Source organism: Hippocampus guttulatus, chromosome 3, assembly GCF_054856545.1.
Source record: "Hippocampus guttulatus isolate MCC_2025c chromosome 3, RoL_Hgut_1.0, whole genome shotgun sequence".
Classification (NCBI taxonomy): domain Eukaryota; kingdom Metazoa; phylum Chordata; class Actinopteri; order Syngnathiformes; family Syngnathidae; genus Hippocampus; species Hippocampus guttulatus.
Window position 1 is genome coordinate 27,952,462 of NC_141263.1, and position 20,541 is coordinate 27,973,002.

General features: G+C 42.5%; 4 protein-coding genes across 12 annotated transcripts; 2 read left to right on the forward strand and 2 right to left on the reverse strand.

Annotated features, from left to right (window-relative positions):
• The first annotated feature begins 204 nt into the window (after positions 1 to 204).
• On the forward strand, positions 205 to 11,261 carry LOC147208088 (uncharacterized). Of its 6 annotated transcripts, none has more exons than XM_086107909.1 (3): positions 205 to 648; positions 1,961 to 2,683; positions 8,145 to 11,261. In XM_086107909.1, the coding sequence occupies exons 1-3, from the start codon at positions 522 to 524 to the stop codon at positions 8,690 to 8,692; spliced, it is 1,398 nt and encodes a 465-aa protein (XP_085964035.1). In that variant the 5' UTR covers positions 205 to 521; the 3' UTR covers positions 8,693 to 11,261. The 6 variants fall into 6 exon arrangements, with proteins under 6 accessions (XP_085964035.1, XP_085964034.1, XP_085964033.1 ...); XM_086107908.1 differs by having other exon boundaries at positions 1,961 to 2,317; positions 7,707 to 11,261; XM_086107907.1 differs by lacking the exon at positions 8,145 to 11,261 and having other exon boundaries at positions 214 to 648; positions 1,961 to 2,862.
• On the reverse strand, positions 3,719 to 16,048 carry LOC147208089 (uncharacterized). Of its 3 annotated transcripts, XM_086107919.1 has the most exons (3): positions 6,275 to 6,376; positions 5,830 to 5,957; positions 3,719 to 5,452 (listed from the first exon to the last, which is right to left on the reverse strand). In XM_086107919.1, the coding sequence occupies exon 3, from the start codon at positions 5,392 to 5,394 to the stop codon at positions 4,519 to 4,521; it is 876 nt and encodes a 291-aa protein (XP_085964045.1). In that variant the 5' UTR covers positions 5,395 to 5,452; positions 5,830 to 5,957; positions 6,275 to 6,376; the 3' UTR covers positions 3,719 to 4,518. The 3 variants fall into 3 exon arrangements, with proteins under 3 accessions (XP_085964045.1, XP_085964047.1, XP_085964046.1); XM_086107921.1 differs by lacking the exons at positions 5,830 to 5,957; positions 6,275 to 6,376 and adding an exon at positions 15,998 to 16,048; XM_086107920.1 differs by lacking the exon at positions 5,830 to 5,957 and having other exon boundaries at positions 6,275 to 6,412.
• Positions 14,338 to 17,906, reverse strand: LOC147208090 (uncharacterized). The gene is made up of 3 exons (XM_086107877.1): positions 17,490 to 17,906; positions 16,311 to 16,499; positions 14,338 to 16,213 (listed from the first exon to the last, which is right to left on the reverse strand). Exons 1-3 carry the CDS (start codon positions 17,608 to 17,610, stop codon positions 15,051 to 15,053), a joined length of 1,473 nt encoding a protein of 490 aa, XP_085964003.1. The 5' UTR covers positions 17,611 to 17,906; the 3' UTR covers positions 14,338 to 15,050.
• A 644-nt stretch (positions 17,907 to 18,550) lies between these two features.
• LOC147208091 (uncharacterized) lies at positions 18,551 to 20,380 on the forward strand. Of its 2 annotated transcripts, none has more exons than XM_086107922.1 (2): positions 18,551 to 18,793; positions 19,515 to 20,380. In XM_086107922.1, exon 2 carries the CDS (start codon positions 19,517 to 19,519, stop codon positions 20,378 to 20,380), a length of 864 nt encoding a protein of 287 aa, XP_085964048.1. In that variant the 5' UTR covers positions 18,551 to 18,793; positions 19,515 to 19,516. The 2 variants fall into 2 exon arrangements, with proteins under 2 accessions (XP_085964048.1, XP_085964049.1); XM_086107923.1 differs by lacking the exon at positions 18,551 to 18,793 and adding an exon at positions 18,832 to 18,922.
• The last annotated feature ends 161 nt before the right edge of the window (positions 20,381 to 20,541 follow it).

Sequence of the window (20,541 nt, forward strand, 5' to 3'; positions counted from 1 at the left end):
ATCTATCTATCTATCTATCTATCTATCTATCTATCTATCTATCTATCTATCTATCTATCTATCTATCTATCTATCTATCTATCTATCTATCGATACATCTATATAGAATGCTTTGATACATGGATGATTTCTTTTACCTGAAAATCTCATCGGACTTGTTTCACAGTAATCAATTGAAACGTTTTTCCGCGTGGTGCTGACCATGGGACTAAATTTGTCCAAGTAAACTTGCCGTACAACTTCCGCATACGTGGGCATAATCACAGGCGCTTTCACAAAATTACAATTGCTCCTGAACCTGTACTGGAAGTATTTAAGGTTTCACACCGTACGTCCCAGTAATACCTCGGTGGAGGAAATAGATGCAGTTGTCGTGCCATTCTGGTACACGTTGAAATTTAGCTTTGCCGAGTTGGCCTGAATTTGGCGTTTCTTTGCTTGCTGCTAACAAAGAGACGCGTTTGTGATGAAGACATCACTAAGCAGAAAGACTGCATTAAGCCTTGGGGTTATAGTGTGAAATGTGTGCAAAGCGTGTGAAAGGAGACTACGAGGAGGGACTTTCTCGTACAAAAGAAGAGAAGGAGCGGCAAGGTCAACTTCAGGACGCTGTTTTCCAAAAGCTTCAAGATGTGTCTCACAGAGCAGGTTACTTCATATTTTCTTCTCCCTTATCTGCTTTCTTTGGGAAATGATATTATCGTGTTTATTTCTCAAAACTCATTTGTGACGTTTGGCCCCCTGATTAATGCCACTAGTGCCGTTTGAATGTGCAAACCCTGTCCCAACGTTGTGTTAAACACGCATACAATGATTTGAAAATCATGGTCAATCTATTTTTACTTGAATGCACTACCGACACAAGATATTTAATGTTCAAACGCTGGCAAATAATCATTAACTTGAATATTTCATAGCTGCAACACGTTATGTTCCAAAAAAAAGACAGACAAAGTGGAGGAGTGCTCATCAAACATATGTTTGGAGCATCACACAGGTGAACAGGTATGGGGCCGTAATTGGGTGTAAAAGGAGGTACCGGTACCCTGAATTGCTCAGTCATTCACAAGCAACAACAGGGTGAGGTTCACCTCTTTGTGAACAACCGCTTGAAAAAAAAAAAGTCAAACAGTTTAAGGACAATGTTCCTCAATGTGAATTTCCAAGGAATTGAGGGATTTCATAATCCGTAATGTCATCAAAAGCCATTTATTGTACACCAAGAAACGCCGCCGTTTTCTCTGAGCCCGAGCTCATCTAAGATGGACTGAGGCAAAGCTGAGGAAAAGTGGAAGCGTTTTGTGGTCTGACGAGTCCACCTTTCAAATTCCTTTGGGAGATCGTGGATGTCATGGCCAAAGAGGAAAAGAGCCATCCGGACTGTTCTGCATGCAAAGCCAGCATCTGTGATGCTATGGAGCTCTGTTAGTGCCAGCGGCATGGGTGAATTGCCTCAAATAGAACAGAAACATCGTAAAGTATGTACAGTATATTCAAACTAAAATGCTGAAGAAATTAAACAAACATGGATTGCAGCTACTACGTATTTAATTTGAAGCCATGCATCATTGACAGTGTAGCTGGTATGCGCCGGTTTTCATGTTACCAGTGAGGAGCTAAAAGACTTCGATAAAGGATGCATCAGACGTCCCCCGATTTTTTTTAGTTTTATTTTTTAAAGCTAACTGGTGGAAATTCCTCAATGCGAGTTGAAGACAATTAAGACGCTAACTTAACGAGTCGCGTTCAATGTTTTGAGGAGCGAGGACGAAGGAGCGTTGCAATTCAGAGACTTGCGATGAGAAGTGTTTTGGGTGGGGCATTTACTTTTTTTTTTTGCTATTTGTGGTGAAAAAAAAGTGAGGATTACATTAATACACGTGATCAAAGTCATAACATGACACCTGACAGAGCAAAGCCTGACTTCACCAACTCAAGTTTGTTTTCTTGGGTCCAACAGAGGTCAGTGAAGAATGTCGTCATCCTGAGCAGCCTGAGCCCACTCTCGTGAATGAGGAAGAGGAGCCAGACCCCCACTACATCAAAGAGGAAGAAGAGGACAGTGATATTACCAACTTTCCTCTGACTGTCATTGTCAAGAGCGAAGATGATGTCGAAGAAAGCGAGCGCTGTGGAGGATCCCACATAACCTCACACTTTCCTGATGCAGACGAACACGCTAAAAGTGACACGGCAAGTCAAAGGGTCACCAAACGCTGGAATTGTTCTCAGTGTGACAAAACTTTTGGCTTTGAGTCTCTCTTGAAAAAGCACATGGTTAGCCACACGAGAACGAAAGCTTTCAGTTGCTCCGATTGTGGGAAGAGATTCACTCGTCAGGGACATTTGAACACTCACATCAGAACACACACTGGGGAAAAACCTTTTTGCTGCACAGTGTGTGGCCTTAGGTTAACGCAAAAGAGTAGCTTAACCAATCACGTGAGAACGCACACTGAAGAGAAACCATTTGTGTGCTCACTTTGTGGTAAAACGTTCTCCGTAAAGCGGTATTTGATAGCACACGTCAGTACACACACTGGGGAGAAACCTTTTGCCTGCACAGTTTGCGGTAAAAGATTCTCTGTCAAGAGACATTTAATAGAACACACGAAAACGCACACTGGCGAGAAACCTTTTGCCTGCATACTGTGCGGTAAAAGGTTCACCCAGAAGGGGCATCTCAGAAAACACAAAAGAATTCACACTGGTTGAGAAAGCATTCTGTTGCAAAGGGTGGGGACGCCATTCAGATCAGGTTTTCGAGAAACAAGCAGTGAATGATGAATTGTCAAGTGACTTACCTGTGCTAAGCTGTAAAGTGTACAATATGTGCTCCTGAATAAATACGTCTTCAGACTCTGCTAGTATTCAGTGTGTATTATAGCGCCCTAAAATGTATGCCTTTCACCGTCTTACAACGCATAGAAGAATCCAACCCTCAGCTGAAAAAAAAGTATTGCCTTTCAATGCCAAACTCGAATGTCAACCTGGCCTCCATATTGCACGTCCACGCGTCAGCTGGTGTCAAAAGCCAATTTAGCTTTCCGGATTGAAAAATATAAACGGTGTCGTCCTTCTATTCAGCACCACAAACGAATAAACTGCAGGGCCTCTATTTGGATGGGTGACCACCTGGGGAGGTCTGTAAGCTTTTTGCACCTTTTACTTTCGACCACCAGAGGGTATTGTTGTTGTTTCTAGTCGGGTCTCCACGTTTCTGCTTTTTGAGAAGCTGCCTCTGATGAAGATAGACGTAATCCGGCGGCACGGTGCTAGACCGGTTAGCCTCACAGTGGAGAGGTGCAGGGTTCGATTATGGCTCTGGCCTTCCTGTGTGGAGTTTGCATGTTCTCCCCGTGCCAAGTGGGTTTTCTTCGGGTACTCCGGCTTCCTCCGAAGTCAGCTCTGAGAAACTCCCACACTCCCTCAAGAGGATAAAACAGATCGGATTGGATGGATTTGGTTTGTATTCTCATTAATTAAAAAAAAAGAAAAACAGTCATTTAAAAATAGTTTAAGAGTAAGAGTTAAGTGACAAGTCCTAAAATTGAAGCTTCTAGATCAGGGGTGTCAAACTCATTTCACATTGTGGGCCACATACGGCCTCGGTAGATGTCAAGTGGGCCGGACCATTAAAAATTATACCATACTCTGCTATAGATAACCAAAATAATATGTCTTGCCTTTGTTTTGGTCTAAAGAAGCACAAGAACAGTAGGAAAATGTTGACATTTAATGAACATATCTTTGACAAAACATTTCATGAAGCACCTAAGATTTCCTTAGACATTCACATATATGCATTGCAAGTGATCCCACTGACTGTACAAAGGCATCGAACCTTAACAAGTAATTGGTATTGAAAAATATAGTCATGCACATTTAAGATTAAACGAGATTTATAAAGAGGAATTTTTAAACCATTTACACGAGCATATAAAATCTAAATGTAATCCCTGCCTACACCTTACAAACTAAGGAGAGTGCTATAATATGTGTAAAGAATAAAGTATTCACATGTCCTTGATAGCGTCTGCTGTGTTGGGTCTGTCTCAGTGACAGACTGAGGCTGCTGTTGTCTTCTTCTCTGATCAAAACAATGTTGTCTTTTCCTCTGACAAAAACTGTGTATCCCCCTAGCGGATATTCCGTGAATTGCACCTTATTAAAAATATTCATTCGGTGTCTTTTATGCATTTTTTCACTTTCAAATTATCCGCGGGCCTGATCAAACCTCCTTGCGGGCCGATTACGGCCCGCGGGCCGTAAGTTTGACACCCCCGTTCTAGATGAACTGTGTGAGGGCCCCCATCTGTCTTTTAAAGTTCCACATCAAACTTTTGCACTTGGGATCCCAAATTCTGAGTCAAAGAATTACATGCATACACTTTAAAATAACCAAACTGAACTTCAAAAGGCTAAACCAAAGAGAGGCTCCTGCCATCCTTAGTTACATCCACACTTGGACAGCTCAGCACAGAGTCAGAGTTTCTCTCCAGTAATTTATTTGACGCTTCATTTTTCGCTGCTCTTCTCAACAGAACACTTGTGCCTGTGAACCAGATACCTGCGGGAGAATTGCTTTTCGCACACATTGCAAGTGAATGGCTTCTCACCGGTGTGTCTTTTGGTGTGCCGAACCAATGCTGAACTATCACTGAAACTGAACTTGCACACTGCGCAGGCAAAAGGTTTCTCACCGGTGTGTGTTCTCGCGTGCGTTCTTAAATGCGCTTTCTGAGTGAATTTTTTTGCGCAAACCGGACAAGCAAAAGGTTTTTCTCCAGTGTGTGTCCTCATGTGAGCTATCAGATGGGTCTCTTGAATCACTCGATGACCACACACTGAGCAGGCAAAAGGTTTCTCCCCAGTGTGTGTTCTTGTGTGCCTTATTAAGCTTTTCTTTATGGAGAAACGTTTGCCACAAAGGGAGCAGCCAAAAGGCTTCTCTCCACTGTGCATTCTCATGTGTGCTTTCAAGCTCCATTTTGAAACGAAGGTTTTCCCACACTGAGAACATTCCACATGTTCGTTGTCAGGGTGACACGTGATATCGTCATCATCATCAGTGTCAGAGGAGTGTGACGTGAAGTCACTATCTGAGAGTGGAGCAAGGAGGCTGGCTGCTCGGGATGCATTTCCTTCAGTGGGCCTGTGCTGACTTGACCCGCTGCAGCTCGGAGCCTCCGCCCTTCGGTTCTCCTCACTGGAAGCTTTGGCTTCATGATCTTCACTCTTCAAAAGGACAACCGTCAATGGCAAATGGGTGATGTCGGCTTCCTGCACTTCCACCTTAATGTAGGAGAGCTCTGACTCCGCTTCCTCTTTAATGAGGTGAGTCTCTGGCCGCTCCTCCTCCTTAATGTGAGGATGCATTGACTTGTCGTCCATTTGATGTGGTGGGGATGGGGCTTCAGCTGCTCAGGATGACGATACACTTCACTGGCGCCTGCAGGACAAAAGGAGAAAAAGGCAAATGCTTTCATGAAGTCAAACGTTGCACAAACTCTCATGTTGCGACTTGAACGAAGTACGTTATTGTTCTTAAATGTTCGTTGTTTTTTTCGGGGGGCAGGGCAGTTGAAAAAATCAATTTATGTTCCTTCAACAGTCCATTAAGTCTAAGTACAAACTCACCAACTGATAAGCACGAGGGAAATGGAAATATTATAGCAATACTGGTGTAAAGCATATACGTCAAAAATCAATCATATCAATGGTTGTATGTACGCATTTATAGATTCTATGAGTACATATTCAGCGCTAACAAAGATAAGTCGTGTAGAAACACATGAGGACAAAAAGAACCCTGTTATAAACACGTACAATGCCATGGAACGAGAAACGGCAGTTCAAATGGGGTCGCGACATCTTCGAGGGAACGAGGGAATGCAAAGGCGGAATTTGCGCTGGCTCTTATCGCAACGGCGTGTGGAAAGGCCTTCCAAGTCGACCTGAGAAACAAATATTCAAGAAATAAAAGTTAACACGTAGCCGCGGCATCGTCGCTCCAATCATCTTAACGGCCATCCGTCTTTTGATAAATACAGTCTTCAAAAGAACGATTAGCTGTTGTATCCTTTCGCTGACCTGCCATTGCTAACAACGGAAACGTTATTTGTCACCCATCGCAACAGATCATTTGACACCAAAATATATATATTTTTCAGCGATCTACGCCAAATTAACTGACACGGAGAAGCGTGTCAAGGTAAATTGAGAAGAGTTTACTCGTACAGGAAAAATTATTATTGAACGATATTTTGCTCACGTTAAGTAGTCATGAAACGTACTGCTCGCAGCCTATCCGCAGTCATGTTAAGTGCTGTAATTGTGAGTGCCTTATCATCTAGTACGTCTACTGTACACTTCTTATTTTCTTTTTCTTCTTCTTCTTCTTTTTGCTCTTCTTCTTCTTCTTGCTCTTCTTCCTTTTCTTCTTCTTCGCCCCCTTTGCTGCTGTTGTAGCTGAATTTTTCTTCGTTTTTCTCCTGCTTATACGTCTTCTTCTTCCACCTTTTCCTCCTCCTCCCCCTCCTCATTTTCTTCATCCTCATATGGAGTTTTATGGTGGTCGGCGAGAATATTTCAGCTGCATTACTGCCATTTACTGGTAAGGTGTGTGAAGCGGGTATGCTGCTGACCTATTACCGCGAAAATAAAACCCTTCGTGTCGGCTTTTTAATATTCCTCTCTGCCCTCAGTGACTTTGTGCTGTTTTTCGTCAGTGGTGCAATAATGATAATAACAATGATAATTTAAAAGAATACTCACAATTCATAATACAACTCTGATCTCAGCCGAATGGATTTATCCATTCCCAGAGACACGGGTCATTTTATAGCGCTGTGTAGTAGTAGCAATAAGACATTTCGGTAGTTTGTCCTCGTGGCTTTGCCGTACAACATATTCTGTACATTAACTTAAATGTCGGGTTTGTTTCTGACAACAAAGGCGCTTTCACAATTAGTAATTATCTGCACTGAACGCGTTGAGGCGACGACACAATACTTAACTGTTTTAAAACATCATTCACTGATCGTCGTATTCCGATAAACTCTTCTCAGAGCACGGGCGAGCTTTAGCGTGCTAGCCGCAGACAAAGATACGCGTTTGTTGTCAATAGATCGCTAAGCAGAGATCAAGCGTCATCACGTGCTGTGATTATTGCGCGGAAATGTGTGCGAGGAGTTTGAAAGAAGAGTATGAGGGGGAACTTGGAACAAGAGCGGAGAACGGGCTTCAACGTCAACACGTTGGTCCTCGAGTTGTGTTACACACAGCAGGTTTGTTCTTTTCCTCCTCTCGCTTTTTCAATCACATGCGTCATTCTTTTACAACAGTTCTCGAAGGTTTACTTTGGTATTCAATATTCACTGCAAGATGATGCTCCACTTTCGGTACTTTCGCTGCGTGTTTTTTTTGGGGGGGGGGGGGGGGGCTCCTTTCTCCTTTTTTTTTGTCTATACGAATCGTCTTTTTAGGCCAAGTATGTAAAATACACATGAGGAATTTGTCCGTGGGAGCCTGTGGATGGGCTACTGTGCTCAGGTCTTCCTTTGTGCACCTGACTTCAGAACAGAATGTGACGAGAAACAAGGATGGCCTCAAGATTGCAGTGTCTTATCCCGTGATGTAAAACTGAGCAACATTTGTCTTGACTAAACCATGTGCGCTTGTCTTCCTGTGGCCGGCAGATATAGGCAAAGATCTCCATCCCGAGCAGGCGCCAGAGGTCCCCCACGCGAAAGAGGGAGAGGAGCCCAAGACACCCGACATTAAAGATGAAGAAGAGGAGGCTGATATCACCAAGTTTCCGTTGACTGTCATTGTGAAGACTGAAGATGATCATGGAGAGGATGACGAAGAAGGTAAAGAATATGGAGGACCACAAGCAACCAGCCTCTTGGCTCCACTTTCAGATAGTGATGACATAACGTCACACTCTTCTGACACTGACGATGATGAGGATTCTGAAGGTGACATCACATGTCACGCTGACAACAAACATGTGAAATGTTCTCACTCTCAGTGTGACAAAACATTTGGCAAAAAGTCATCATTGGACAGACACATGCGAACTAGAAAAAAAGCTTTTGCCTGCTCGGTCTGCGACATAAGTTTCAATGAACGCTCAGAGTTCGTGATACATATGAAATCGCATACTGGTGAGAAACAGTTTGAATGCTCAATTTGTGGTAACAGGTTTTCTCTCAAGGGACATTTAATTGCACACACGCGAATACACACCGGAGAGAAACCTTTTGCCTGCTCGGTTTGTGGTAAAAAATTCACTGAGAAGGGACAATTGGGAACACATGCAAGAACGCACACTGGAGAGAAACCTTTTACCTGCTCAGTTTGTAGTAAAAGATTCACACAGAAGGGACATTTAGAAACCCACAGAAGAACCCACACTGGAGAGAAGCCTTTTGCATGCTCAGTCTGCACCTTAACTTTCAGTGATGGTTCAGTCTTGGTTCGACACATGAGAACACACACTGGGGAGAAACAGTTTTCATGCTCAGTTTGTGGTAAAAGATTCACTCAAAGGTCATATTTGACAACACACACGAGAACACACACTGGAGAGAAACCATTCAGTTGCAATGTCTGTGATAAAAGATTCCATGTGAAGCTTCAGCTGACAAGACACAAATGTGCTAGTGAGAAGAGCAGCATGAAATAGTGAAGAGATTGCCTCTGTGGTGTGCACATCAAGTTCTGCAATCCTTGAGAGAGGTCCAGTCAAGACGCCGCCTTTGTCAAACAAGGCTTGAGGTCCGTTAGGCAGAAGTATTTAGTGAAGCATGTACCGGTACTCAATGAATTGCATATGCAATTTCCTTTGTCTTCAATGTATCATTTACATTATAAAAGTCCAATGAGTTCAGGTCACCCTTATCGTATGACTTCATCTTTACTTTGTTTGGCATAGTACCGGTAATTGTTGCTATATATCTTTATGTCATTGATAAAGCAGCATATGTAAGGCATTTTGTACTCGGTACTTCCTCTTCATGACTTGCAGCAAGTGTTGATTTAGTTTTTGTGTTTTTGTTCACATATCGAAATTCAAGTTCCACTTGGCCTCTCCATCTTTGGAAGAGGATGATAATACAGCCTTTGACAGGCATATTCCACACGGGATGAGAGCAAAGAAGTTTCTTTATAGGCAAAGACCAGTGGCAGCAAGGAATTCTTGACACAGTTTGTGTGTGTTTAAAGTAGCAAATGCTAAGATGAAAAGTGATTTCAAGAGATAGAGATGAAAACTAATGCTCAGCCACAGGAACTTGCATAGATAGAAAAAATGTTCTGTATTGAGATCACACGTTTATACATTGACAACAAAGTAAATCTAATGAAACTCGATTGCGAAACGGATCAGACGCGTTGCGACTCAATATCAATGTTCATGCGTTGCCTATGATGGGAAAATGGCCCCTGCCAATATGGCCGCCACGTAGGCACGGCACATTGGACGCCATCTCGACTCAAAAATCAAAATGGCGGCAGCAATGACTTCACAGAGCACCCGGGTTTTCGACTACGCAAATGAGAATTTCATTCAAAATGAACCCAAATTCCAAAAGTAGTAACTTATCAAACGACATAAGACGAGAACCACCCTTCTTTGCGTAGAACAACTTGAGGCTTCTTGAATACAGCGTTCAGTACGCTTGTGGATATTCTTTTTCAGTTCAGTTGTTGACATTGTCGCTCGATCTTGTCATACTGCAGCGGAGATGGAATGGACTGTGTAAAGGATTCGTATCAATATAGGAAGGAATACATGTAATAAAGAACCGCGAGTGGTGGCCACATTGTTTGGCTGAACCGACGAGATGGTTTGATGGCAAGCCCTCACCGCTGCAATTTTTTGTAAGCGCTTTTGATGTACAGTATAGAACGATGTTCCGAGAGTTTTGTCCAAGTGACCAGCTATGCTCCACTACCTTGTACGATTCGTGAAATCAACTCAAGAATTCGTCCTAAATTACTGAACCTACGACTGTACTTTCGACACCATACGGTCGTCGCTAAAACGCTGTGTTGCATTATTTGTCATTTCCTCAAGTGTGGATAACCTCGTGTTGTGCATGTTGAAACTTCTTTCGCTTCCTTAGCTTTTGAGACACTCGGAGGAGTACATTTGCGGAACAAACGAAAGGAACGACAGAGTCAGTAAAGGCATCTGGCCTGGATTCGGCATGAAGCTGGCACAGCTAGCCTTGAGTCGGCACTGGCATAATGCATGTGGGCCGAACACGGCCCAGGAGTGGCAAAGGAGGCACTGGCTTGACTCCGGCAAACCAGATGAGGGCCAGTTGTGGAGTGAAGTATTTGGGCCAGAAATCAATTTACAACTCCGGCCCGTATATGGCCAGCCAGTATTGAGCCACCCTTAAATGCAGTTTCAGATTTATTTTTTCAACACACAGCCTTACCTTGATTTACAATTGCACACCGATGCGGAATTCCATTCATCACACACACACACACGCACACGCACACGCACACGCACACACACACACGCACACACACACACACACACACACACACACACACACACACACACACACATACACGCGCGCGAGGTGCAATCAGGCCCGCAGGTAATTTAAAAATGAAAAAAATGCATAAAAGACACAGAATTAATATTTTTAATAAGGTGCAATTCATTGAGTATCCACTAGGGGACACTGTTTTGACCAGAGAAGAAGACAGCCTCAGTCCGTCACTGAGACAGACCCATGACAGCAGACGCTATCAATAGCACTCTCACATTTACACATTTAATAGCATTCTCCTTAGTTTGTAAGGTGTAGGCAGGGATTACATTTAGATTTTATATGCACGTATAAATGGTTTAAAACTTCCTTTCTTTATAAATCTTGTTTAATCATAAAGTGCATTACTATATTTTTCAATACCAATTACTTATTAAAGTTTGTACAATCAATGGGAGCAGTTGCAATGCATATATGTGAATGATAAAAGTAAATTGCACATTTGTTGAAGGAAATGTAAGGTGCTTCATGAAATGTTTTGTAAAAGATAAGTTCATTAAATATCAACATTTTCCAAACGTTCTTGTGCTTCTTTATACCAAAACAAAGGAAAGACATTGTTTTGTATAGTAAGGTGTTTTTAGCCGGAAAAAAACACCATGTATAGTAAGGCGTTTTTAGCCGAAAAAAATGACCATGTATAGTAAGGCGTTTTTAGACGAAAAAAACGACCATGTATGGTAAGGCGTTTTTAGCCGGAAAAAAACGACCATGTATAGTAAGGCGTTTTTAGCCGAAAAAAATGACCATGTATAGTAAGGTGTTTTTAGCCGAAAAAAACACCATGTATAGTAAGGCGTTTTTAGCTGAAAAAAATGACCATGTATAGTAAGGCGTTTTTAGACGAAAAAAAGGACCATGTATGGTAAGGCGTTTTTAGCCGAAAAAAACAACCATGTATAGTAAGGCGTTTTTAGCCGAAAAAAATGACCATGTATAGTAAGGCGTTTTTAGCCGAAAAAAATGACCATGTATAGTAAGGTGTTTTTAGCCGAAAAAAACCACCATGTATATATAGTAAGGCGTTTTTAGCCGAAAAAAATGACCATGTATAGTAAGGCGTTTTTAGACGAAAAAAACGACCATGTATGGTAAGGCGTTTTTAGCCGAAAAAAACGACCATGTATATTAAGGCGTTTTTAGACGAAAAAAACGACCATGTATAGTAAGGCGTTTTTAGCCGAAAAAAACGACCATGTATGGTAAGGCGTTTTTAGCCGAAAAAAACGACCATGTATAGTCAGGCGTTTTTAGCCGAAAAAAACGACCATGTATAGTAAGGCGTTTTTAGATGAAAAAAACGACCATGTATAGTAAGGTGTTTTTAGCCGAAAAAAACGACCATGTATAATAAGGCGTTTTTAGCCGAAAAAAAACGACCATGAATAGTAAGGCGTTTTTAGCCGAAAAAAACGACCATGTATAGTAAGGCGTTATTAGCCGAAAAAAACGACCACGTACAGTAAGGCGTTTTTAGCCGAAAAAAACGACCATGTATAGTTAGGCGTTATTAGCCCAAAAATTGAGCATATTTAGTAAGGCGTTTTCAGCCGAAACAAAAATGACCATGTATATTTAGTAAGGCGTTTTTAGCCCAAAACACGACCATGTATAGTAAGACGTTTTTAGCCCAAAAAAACGACGATGGATAGGAAGGTTGTGAGTTTTTTCTTGGTGTATTTGCAAAGTATGTCTGGAGAAGAGGATCAGAAAATGGATGGCCACGCTTGTTTCTGAAAACACACAAGAAGCCCGGAGCCGGAATCGAACCCTGCACCTCTGCACTGTGACGCAGACACACTAACCATTCGACTACCAGGCCACCATGAACATTTCCCATAGTCCCGCTACAAGAGACTTTTTTTTCAAAATACAAGCGCATGAATAGTCGAGCTTTTTTTTTGTGTGTTGGAAGGCAATTTTCACAATAAAAAACGACCATTCATAGCAAGGCGTTTTTTTTACAGCCAAAAAGACGACCATGTATTTTCAGGTGTTTTGTGAATTGTTAATTGGTGTGAATGAGAGCGAAAAAATGGATGGCCCCACGTGATTTTGAGACCACACAAATTGCCAGAGCTGGAATTGAACCCAGCACCTCTGCACTGGGATACAGATCCACTAACCACTCGACTAGCTGGCTGGATGTGAGCAATTGAGATTGTCTCAATATGACACTTTTTTTTTCAAGACACCATGCCTAGGCTTTTTTTTTCTTTGTAAAGAAAGGCGTTTTTCACAATAAAAAACGACCATGTCCAAAAAAGAGTATTTTTCCAAAAAAAAAATGCTGACGCATCATGAGGCATTTTGTGAAATGTTCCTTGGTGTGAGTGAGAGCGTCAAGAGAATAAAAAAAAGGATGGCCACATATGTTTTTGACAACACATAAATGGCCTGAGCCAGACTCGAACCCTGCACCTCTGCATTGGGACGCAGACGCACAAACCACTTTACTAACAGGGTTGCAATGAACTTCCTGCGTACACCCTATGTGAGAACGTAAGGCATTTTTAGCCGAAAAAAACGGCCATTATAGTAAGGCGTTTTTAGACGAAAAAAATGACCATGTATAGTAAGGCGTTTTAGCCGAAAAAAACGACCATGTATAGTAAGCCGTTTTTAGCTGAAAAAAACGACCATATATAGTAAGGCGTTTTTAGCCGAAAAAAACGACCATGTATAGTAAGGCGTTTTTAGCCGAAAAAAACCGACCATATATAGTAAGGCGTTTTTAGACGAAAAAACGACCATGTATAGTAAGGCGTTTTTAGACGAAAAAATGACCATGTATAGTAAGGCATTTTTAGATGAATAAAAACAACCATGAATAGTAAGGCGTTTTTAGATGGAAAAAAATGACCATGTATAGTAAGGCGTTTTTAGCCAAAAAAAAACGACCATGTATTGTAAGGCATTTTTAGCCGAAAAACCCCCCAACATGTATAGTAAAGCGTTTTTAGACGAAAAAAACGACCATGTATAGTAAGGCGTTTTTATCCGAAAAAAATGACCACGTATAGTAAGGGGTTTTTAGCCGAAAAAAACAACCATGTACGTATAGTAAGGCGTTTTTAGCCGAAAAAAACGACCATGTAGAGTAAGGCGTTTTTAGACGAAAAAAACGACTATGTATAGTAAGGCGTTTTAGCCGAAAAAAACCCACCATGTATAGTAAGGCGTTTTTAGACTAAAAAAACGACCATGTATAGTCAGGCGTTTTTAGCCGAAAAAAACGACCATGTATAGTAAGGCGTTTTCAGCCGAAAAAAACGACCATGTATAGTAAGGCGTTTTTAGCCGAAAAAAACGACCATGTATTGTAAGGCGTTTTTAGCCGAAAAAAAAACAACCATGTATAGTAAGGCGTTTTTAGACGAAAAAAACGACCATGTATGGTAAGGCGTTTTTAGCCGAAAAAAAACGACCATGTATAGTATGGCGTTTTTAGACGAAAAAAACGACCATGTATGGTAAGGCGTTTTTAGCCGAAAAAAACGACCATGTATAGTAAGGCGTTTTTAGACGAAAAAAAACGACCATGTATATAGTAAGGCGTTTTTAGCCGAAAAAAACGACCATGTATAGTAAGGCGTTTTTAGCCTAAAAAAACGACCATGTATAGTAAGGCGTTTTTAGCACTGGACGATATGGACAAGATTTTATAGCCCGATCAATGTCATTTCAAATCCCATTGATGATGTTTTCCACTTTGCCATTTTCCCTTTACACGACATGAAATGAATTGCAATTGTCTCTGAACCTTTCTCCGTTTATTTCTAAAACACACATGTTATATACAACAACAATCAAACTGATAAAGGAATAAATACAAATTCGATTCAGTCCAACGGTTACACTCATGCAAGAGTTGGATGAAGTAGTGCGTTGACTGGTCATGCTTGCCGGGCAAGGCACAAGGATGTCGCCATAGAAAGCCGTCTCATATCATCGGCGCTAACAATATCTGCACATCAAACTCACCACAGAAACCATGTCGGGCAGTCCGACATTTTAAAATTGTGCGGAGTTATATCGCACATCTCGACTGTGTATGCAAATGACCTGTGAGACCTCACTCCCAACATGTGGTGCAGGTCTTCGACAGGTGCGTGCCCGTGACCTGACATGTAACGCTTTTAACTCATTCAGTACCAGCCAATTCTGGACCAAGTCTGAAAAGACGTTTAAAAACGTCTTTGGGAGTGAATGAGTTAAGAGAGTACGAATGATTCGTCAATCGGACACATTTTCCTGACTCCGTTTTTGAATCATATTCGGAGGGTCTGTACCAAAATCAAGTGTCTCACACTTTTCAATACAAATTACACGGATGGTTGAAGGACTCATGGCCAAAGAAAGCAATGACAATTCATCTGAACAGCATTGACGCCTCGAGAAGAGCGAATGAACACACTCACTGTTTGAAAGACTTAGACACTTCATCACAAAGACTCAACATTTCTTTACACTTCATTGATCGCTTCTCTTCTCACCAACACACTTGTGTTTCTTCACCTGATCCTTACGGGAGAATCTTTTCTCGCAAACATCGCAACTATACGGCTTTTCACCGGTGTGTGTCCTGGTGTGGATTGTCATAGTGCATCTTTGAGAGAAACTTTTGCCACAAAATGAGCATGAGTACAGTTTCTCCCCAGTGTGCGTTCTCATGTGTTTGACTAATCCAGAACGATCACTGAAACTTACGGTGCAGACGGAGCAGACAAAAGGTTTCTCACCAGTGTGTATTCTGGTGTGCGTCATCAACTGTCCCTTTATTGAGAATTTTTTACCGCAAAATGAGCACTCGTAAGGCTTCTCCCCTGTATGAATGGTCATGTGATTGGTTAAACTAATCTTTTGAGTTAATCGAAGACCACACACGGAGCAGGAAAAAGGTCTCTCCCCGGTATGCGTTCTTGTGTGTGCTACTAAATGTCCCTTGATAGAGAATCTTTTGCCGCATACTGAGCAGGGATAAGGCTTCTCTCCAGTGTGTGTTCTTGTGTGTGTTCTCAAATGTCCCTTGAGAGAGAAGGTTTGACCACAAACCGAGCAGGCAAAGGGTTTCTCTCCAGTGTGTGTCCTTGTATGGATTTTCAAATGTCCCTTCACAGAGAATCTTTTACCACAAACCGAGCAGGCAAAGGGCTTCTCCCCAGTGTGTATTCTCATGTGATTAGTCAAATTTACCTTTTGACTCAAGACAAGACCGCAGACTGTGCAGGGAAACGGTTTCTCCCCAGTGTGTGTTCGTGTGTGTGCTCGTAAATGTCCCTTCTGAGTGAATCTTTTCCCACAAATGGAGCAGGCAAAAGGTTTCTCCCCGGTGTGTGTTCTCATGTGTATTTTCAAGCCCCACTTTGAACTGGATACTTTGCCACACTGCGAGCATTTCCAATATGTGTCCACATCACCTGGAGAGTGTTCATCATCGGTGTCAGGAGAGTCTGATAGTGGAGCTAAGAGCCCATCTTTTTGTGATCCTCCACGGTGCTCTCCATTACTTTCTTCCTCGCCATCACCTTCAATCTTCACAATGACACCAGCCAATGGAAACTGTGTGAGCTGAGTCTCCCGCTCTTCCTCTTTAATCTCCTGCCGCTCAGAACAAAGATATTCTTCGCCAATGTCTGCAGGACACAAGAAGACAAACAGGCGTTGTTTGGTCAAGTCAAGCTTTGCTTAGTCAAGTCTCACGTGGTGATTTTTATGTTGCTCATCACTGACTGGGACGAAGCAGCGGCCACTCATCTTGCTCGTCATCATCTTCACTCTTCACAATGACCCTGGGAAAAGGAAATTCTGTGATGGCAGCTTCTTGCTCTTCCTCTTTAACGTAGGGCTGTTCTGACTCCTGCTTCTCACTCCTGAAGCTCCATTCCTGCTGCTCGGGATGAAGATATTCATCACTGACATCTGCAGGACACGAGAAGACAAGCATGTGGGTTGCTAAAGTCAAGGTTTGCTCAGTCAAGTCTCATGTTGTGACTTAGATGCTTTGATTAGGTTTGAGAAGCACATTCACTTTAATTCTTCAGCAAAAACAGCAGTAGGCAACTATCACTGGTGCGATGAACGTTATTGGTGGCTGAATACAGAAACTCTCCCACGAACCAAAAAAAAAACAAAACTTTGTTTTTGAAATGGCAATCACCGCTAAGCCTAAAGAAGAAAATGATTGCCGGGACATTTTTGCTCAAAGAGAGGTCTTTGTGTGTTTGCGCATCAGGTTTAGCGATCCAACCCAGAGTCATTCTCCAAGGTTCCAATTGACGCTAACAACACTAGTCAGTGTTACTGATGTATTTGTGGTGAGAAGGAGCGCAATAAAGTGCAAACTATTGAGATTTGTGATGGGCTTATTGCTATATTGATGAGGATGAGCAATGGATTCAAATGACATAAAATGTGTGTGGTTCATCCTTTTAATCTGTTTGATTAATTTTGGTGATATTAAGAGCTGCACAAATCCAGGAGGACGTTCAATGTGAATACAATTGTTGTGATCTTTTCAGAAGGTGGGGCAGGGATTGATTGTGTACTTTAAAAAGCTAAGGTGGTTATGTTTTTTTTTAATCAGTTTTCTCCAGTGGTCCTTTTATGTTTCCAAATTACCGCACACGTTGTGTACAATCTGAATGTACACTGTGTGGTGTACGAGTTGTTATGGTGTCAAAGTACGAATGACATTTGCCCACCCTGCCCAGTGCCCCTCGATTCTGTCTGTCATGTCCACGGTGGCCTGAAGCAAGGCTGCCGTGCCCACTGCCCCGGGTTCAGAGACAGCCGCGGAGCCACCAAAACACCGGCAGTACGAGACATCGCACAGCGTGTTGTCATGAGATTCCATTGTGAAAAAAAAATGCGCACAATTTGCGTCTAGTTGAAATGACGAAGTGAACAAACCTGCTCTGTCATCGCGAGGCTCCTTGACAGCAGCGTCCAGTCGTTGATGTTGTCGCTCGCACTCCTCTTTTGTTCCAAAAAGTTCCTCCGCGTAATCTCCTTTCACACTTTTCGCACACATTTTCGCACGCTTGCCACAACACTTTACAATCACTCGCGACCTGTGCTTAAAGTGATCTCTGGACAACAAAGTCGTCTCTTTGTTAGCGGCTAGCAGGCTAACCTAAGCTAGCTCGAGACGCTTCGACGTGCAAAGAGACGAGTTTATTTGGATTTAAAAGACAGTAAAAGTAGTGATGTGATGTACTAACAATGTTGTTAGTATGCCATTAATAATTTAGGGAGGATTTGTAATTGGAGCGCCTTTGATCAAACAAACCGTACACGGAAGTGAAGCTGCAACAGAAACTGCTGTACGGCACCGTCACTTGGACAAATTACGACGCTGTCTCAGTATGGGGTTGCGCCACATATTATACTCCATTGAGTGGAATCAATGCCCGCTCTATGTCTTGGTTTGTTCGTGCAATGTTCAGAGCGTTCGCCGTGGTTGTTGTGACAGAGCTACCTCGAGATTAGAGCAAGTGCAAGTGGTTTTATAGCGATGAAATAAATCTCACATGCACACACGCGCGCGCGCACACACATAAGAATTTAATCTTTATTGGTGAAGTATGTTAAAGGCGAAGTCAGCCCAATATGTCTCTCTCCAATAATATGTCCTATGTACCTTCACTAGTCTAGACACATTTGGATTCGCATTGCATTTGTGGAATAAAAATCTCCACAGCGGCCATTTGCCACTTTCTGTCACTGAAAATGCCATCAGACTGCATTCTCTGTCACTTGTCTTTTGGAAATGTGCATAATATGAAAACGTTAGTTTAGGTGAATGATAATGCTATGGGAACTGGCTCTGAGAGTTAAACGGTTGATCCGTTGTAAGCATCAAATCAACGGGTCGCTTCGTCCATCCGAGCGCTTTACCACATCCAACGTTTTCGTTGAGCACCCATCATTTGGCCAAGTGGGATTCCGTACTACTTTAGTGGCTACTCTACTCCCACGGACGTTTTGTACCGCTCGAGCTTCTTCCAAGATTAATTCTGCGCGTAATGAAGTCGTGACATAATGAGTCCAACGTCACTTTAACGGACGGCAAAGTCATTGCTTCTGGCTTCGCATCCGGATACACGTCTCGTTGCACGTTGAAGGTTCTCGGGCTATTTTGCTACGCTGAGCTTGCTAGCTGCTAACAAGGAAACGTATTTGTTTTTCAATACATCGCTCAGCAGAGATCGGGGGTGAGTGTGAAGTCTTGTGGTCATCGTCTGTAAATGTGTTCAAAAAGTGCGAGAGAAGAGAACGATGGAGAACTTTCCGGAACCAAAGAAGTGAACGACTGGACGCTGTTTTTGTACAGCCCCGAGTAGGTTTGTACATGCAGGTCCTGATCAGGTTGAGCATGTCTCTGGGTTTTTCTTTTCTGTTCGTGGAGCAAATATTTCACATTTTGATTGTTGACGACTGTGAAAACGGCTGATTTTCTAGTTCCAAATACAGGATTTATAAACGCGAGTCTCCAACCTCACCATAAATATATCTGTTCTGATGAACATGACGTGAGGAAAATGTACTCGGCTCTTGCCACTTCATGGTAGAAGAAGCAACAATGCTCAACGTTCTCCATTTATAGGCAATTTGTTAACTCTGGACTAATGATCATCAAGACTTTGAGAGCTACTTGTTGAAAAATGTCCAGTTTCACACAACTTTATGTATTGAGTCCTGACCACAACCTTGTTGCGTGGCACAACCTAAGAAGAGCTTTTCACTCTAGACAGGAATTTTGCTGCACTGCAACAGTTTTCTTAAGCGAAATGGTCCCAAATTCCTCTCCTGCTCTCCCTGCGAATGCTGACAAGTTCTACTCTGCGAAAATACAAAAACATACAATTGTTTGTGTGGTATTCATTTCAGCAGACCTGACCAAAATGTGTGTGTTTGCTTTTCTGTGTCCTGCAGACATGAGTGAAGACTATCTTGGTCCTGAGCAGTGGGAACCACGGCCATCCCGCATTAAGGAGGAAGAGCAGGAGGCCGATGTTGCCAAGTTTCCATTGACTTTGGCCAGGGTGAAGGGTGAGGAATGTGACGGAAACCACCGCGGGGTTTCAAAAGAAGACGGTGCCGTAGCTCTCCTCACAGGGAGTGACGACAGGTCATCACACTCGCCTGGCACCGATGATGACGATGAGCGCTCAAAAGGCGAAAAGACATGCCACGCTAGTGACAAACGCTGGCAGTGTTCTCAGTGCGGGAAAACTTTTAGCTCCAAGTGGAATTTGAAAGTTCACGTGAGAAGTCACGAAGGGGAAAAACCTTTCAGTTGTTCAGATTGCGGTAAAAGATTTGCGGAGAAGGGACATTTGAACAGACACGGGAGAACACACACTGGGGAAAAACCTTTTTCTTGCATGGTGTGTGGCATTAGATTAGCTCAAAAGATTAATTTAACAACTCACATGAGAACTCACACAGGTGAGAAACCTTTTGCCTGCCCATTTTGCGGTAAAAGATTCTCTATCAAGGGGCATTTAAAAACACACACAAGGATACACACTGGCGAGAAACCTTTTTCCTGCTCCGTCTGCACTTTCAGTTTCAGTGAACGTTCGAAATTGGTGAAACACATGAGAACGCACACTGGGGAGAAACAGTTTAGCTGCTCAATTTGCCAGAAAAAATTTGCTCAAAGGTGCACTTTGAAAACACACACAAGAATTCACACCGGCGAGAAGCCGTTCACTTGCAACGCTTGTGAGAAAAGATTCTCTCGGAAGGATCAAATTAAGAGACACAAGTGTCCTGGTAAGAACAGCAGCAAGTAATGAAGCTTTAAATAAACTGTGACAGGAAAATCAAGCTCTAAAAGTGTATCTGGTATATAAGGCCGAATCAAACACTGTACAAGTGTTCAAATCGGGAAAATGTCCAATTTTGGTCGAGGCTCAATGCAACTAAGCCAAATTGTATTTGTTCTCTTTGGTTC

What these genes read in the sequence shown, in the direction of transcription:
- LOC147208088 (XM_086107908.1), top strand. Translation starts at nt 522, where the DNA reads ATGTGTGCAAAGCGTGTGAAAGGAGACTACGAGGAGGGACTTTCTCGT. An exon ending in AGATGTGTCTCACAGAGCAG is followed by an intron (nt 649 to 1,960) that starts GTTACTTCATAT and finishes TGGGTCCAACAG; the next exon opens with AGGTCAGTGAAGAATGTCGT. An exon ending in AGCTTTCAGTTGCTCCGATT is followed by an intron (nt 2,318 to 7,706) that starts GTGGGAAGAGAT and finishes CGGCAGATATAG; the next exon opens with GCAAAGATCTCCATCCCGAG.
- LOC147208089 (XM_086107921.1), bottom strand. Translation starts at nt 5,394, where the DNA reads ATGGACGACAAGTCAATGCATCCTCACATTAAGGAGGAGGAGCGGCCA.
- LOC147208090 (XM_086107877.1), bottom strand. Translation starts at nt 17,610, where the DNA reads ATGTGTGCGAAAAGTGTGAAAGGAGATTACGCGGAGGAACTTTTTGGA. An exon ending in GCCTCGCGATGACAGAGCAG is followed by an intron (nt 16,500 to 17,489) that starts GTTTGTTCACTT and finishes CGTGTCCTGCAG; the next exon opens with ATGTCAGTGATGAATATCTT. An exon ending in GTGGCCGCTGCTTCGTCCCA is followed by an intron (nt 16,214 to 16,310) that starts GTCAGTGATGAG and finishes TGTGTCCTGCAG; the next exon opens with ACATTGGCGAAGAATATCTT.
- LOC147208091 (XM_086107922.1), top strand. Translation starts at nt 19,517, where the DNA reads ATGAGTGAAGACTATCTTGGTCCTGAGCAGTGGGAACCACGGCCATCC.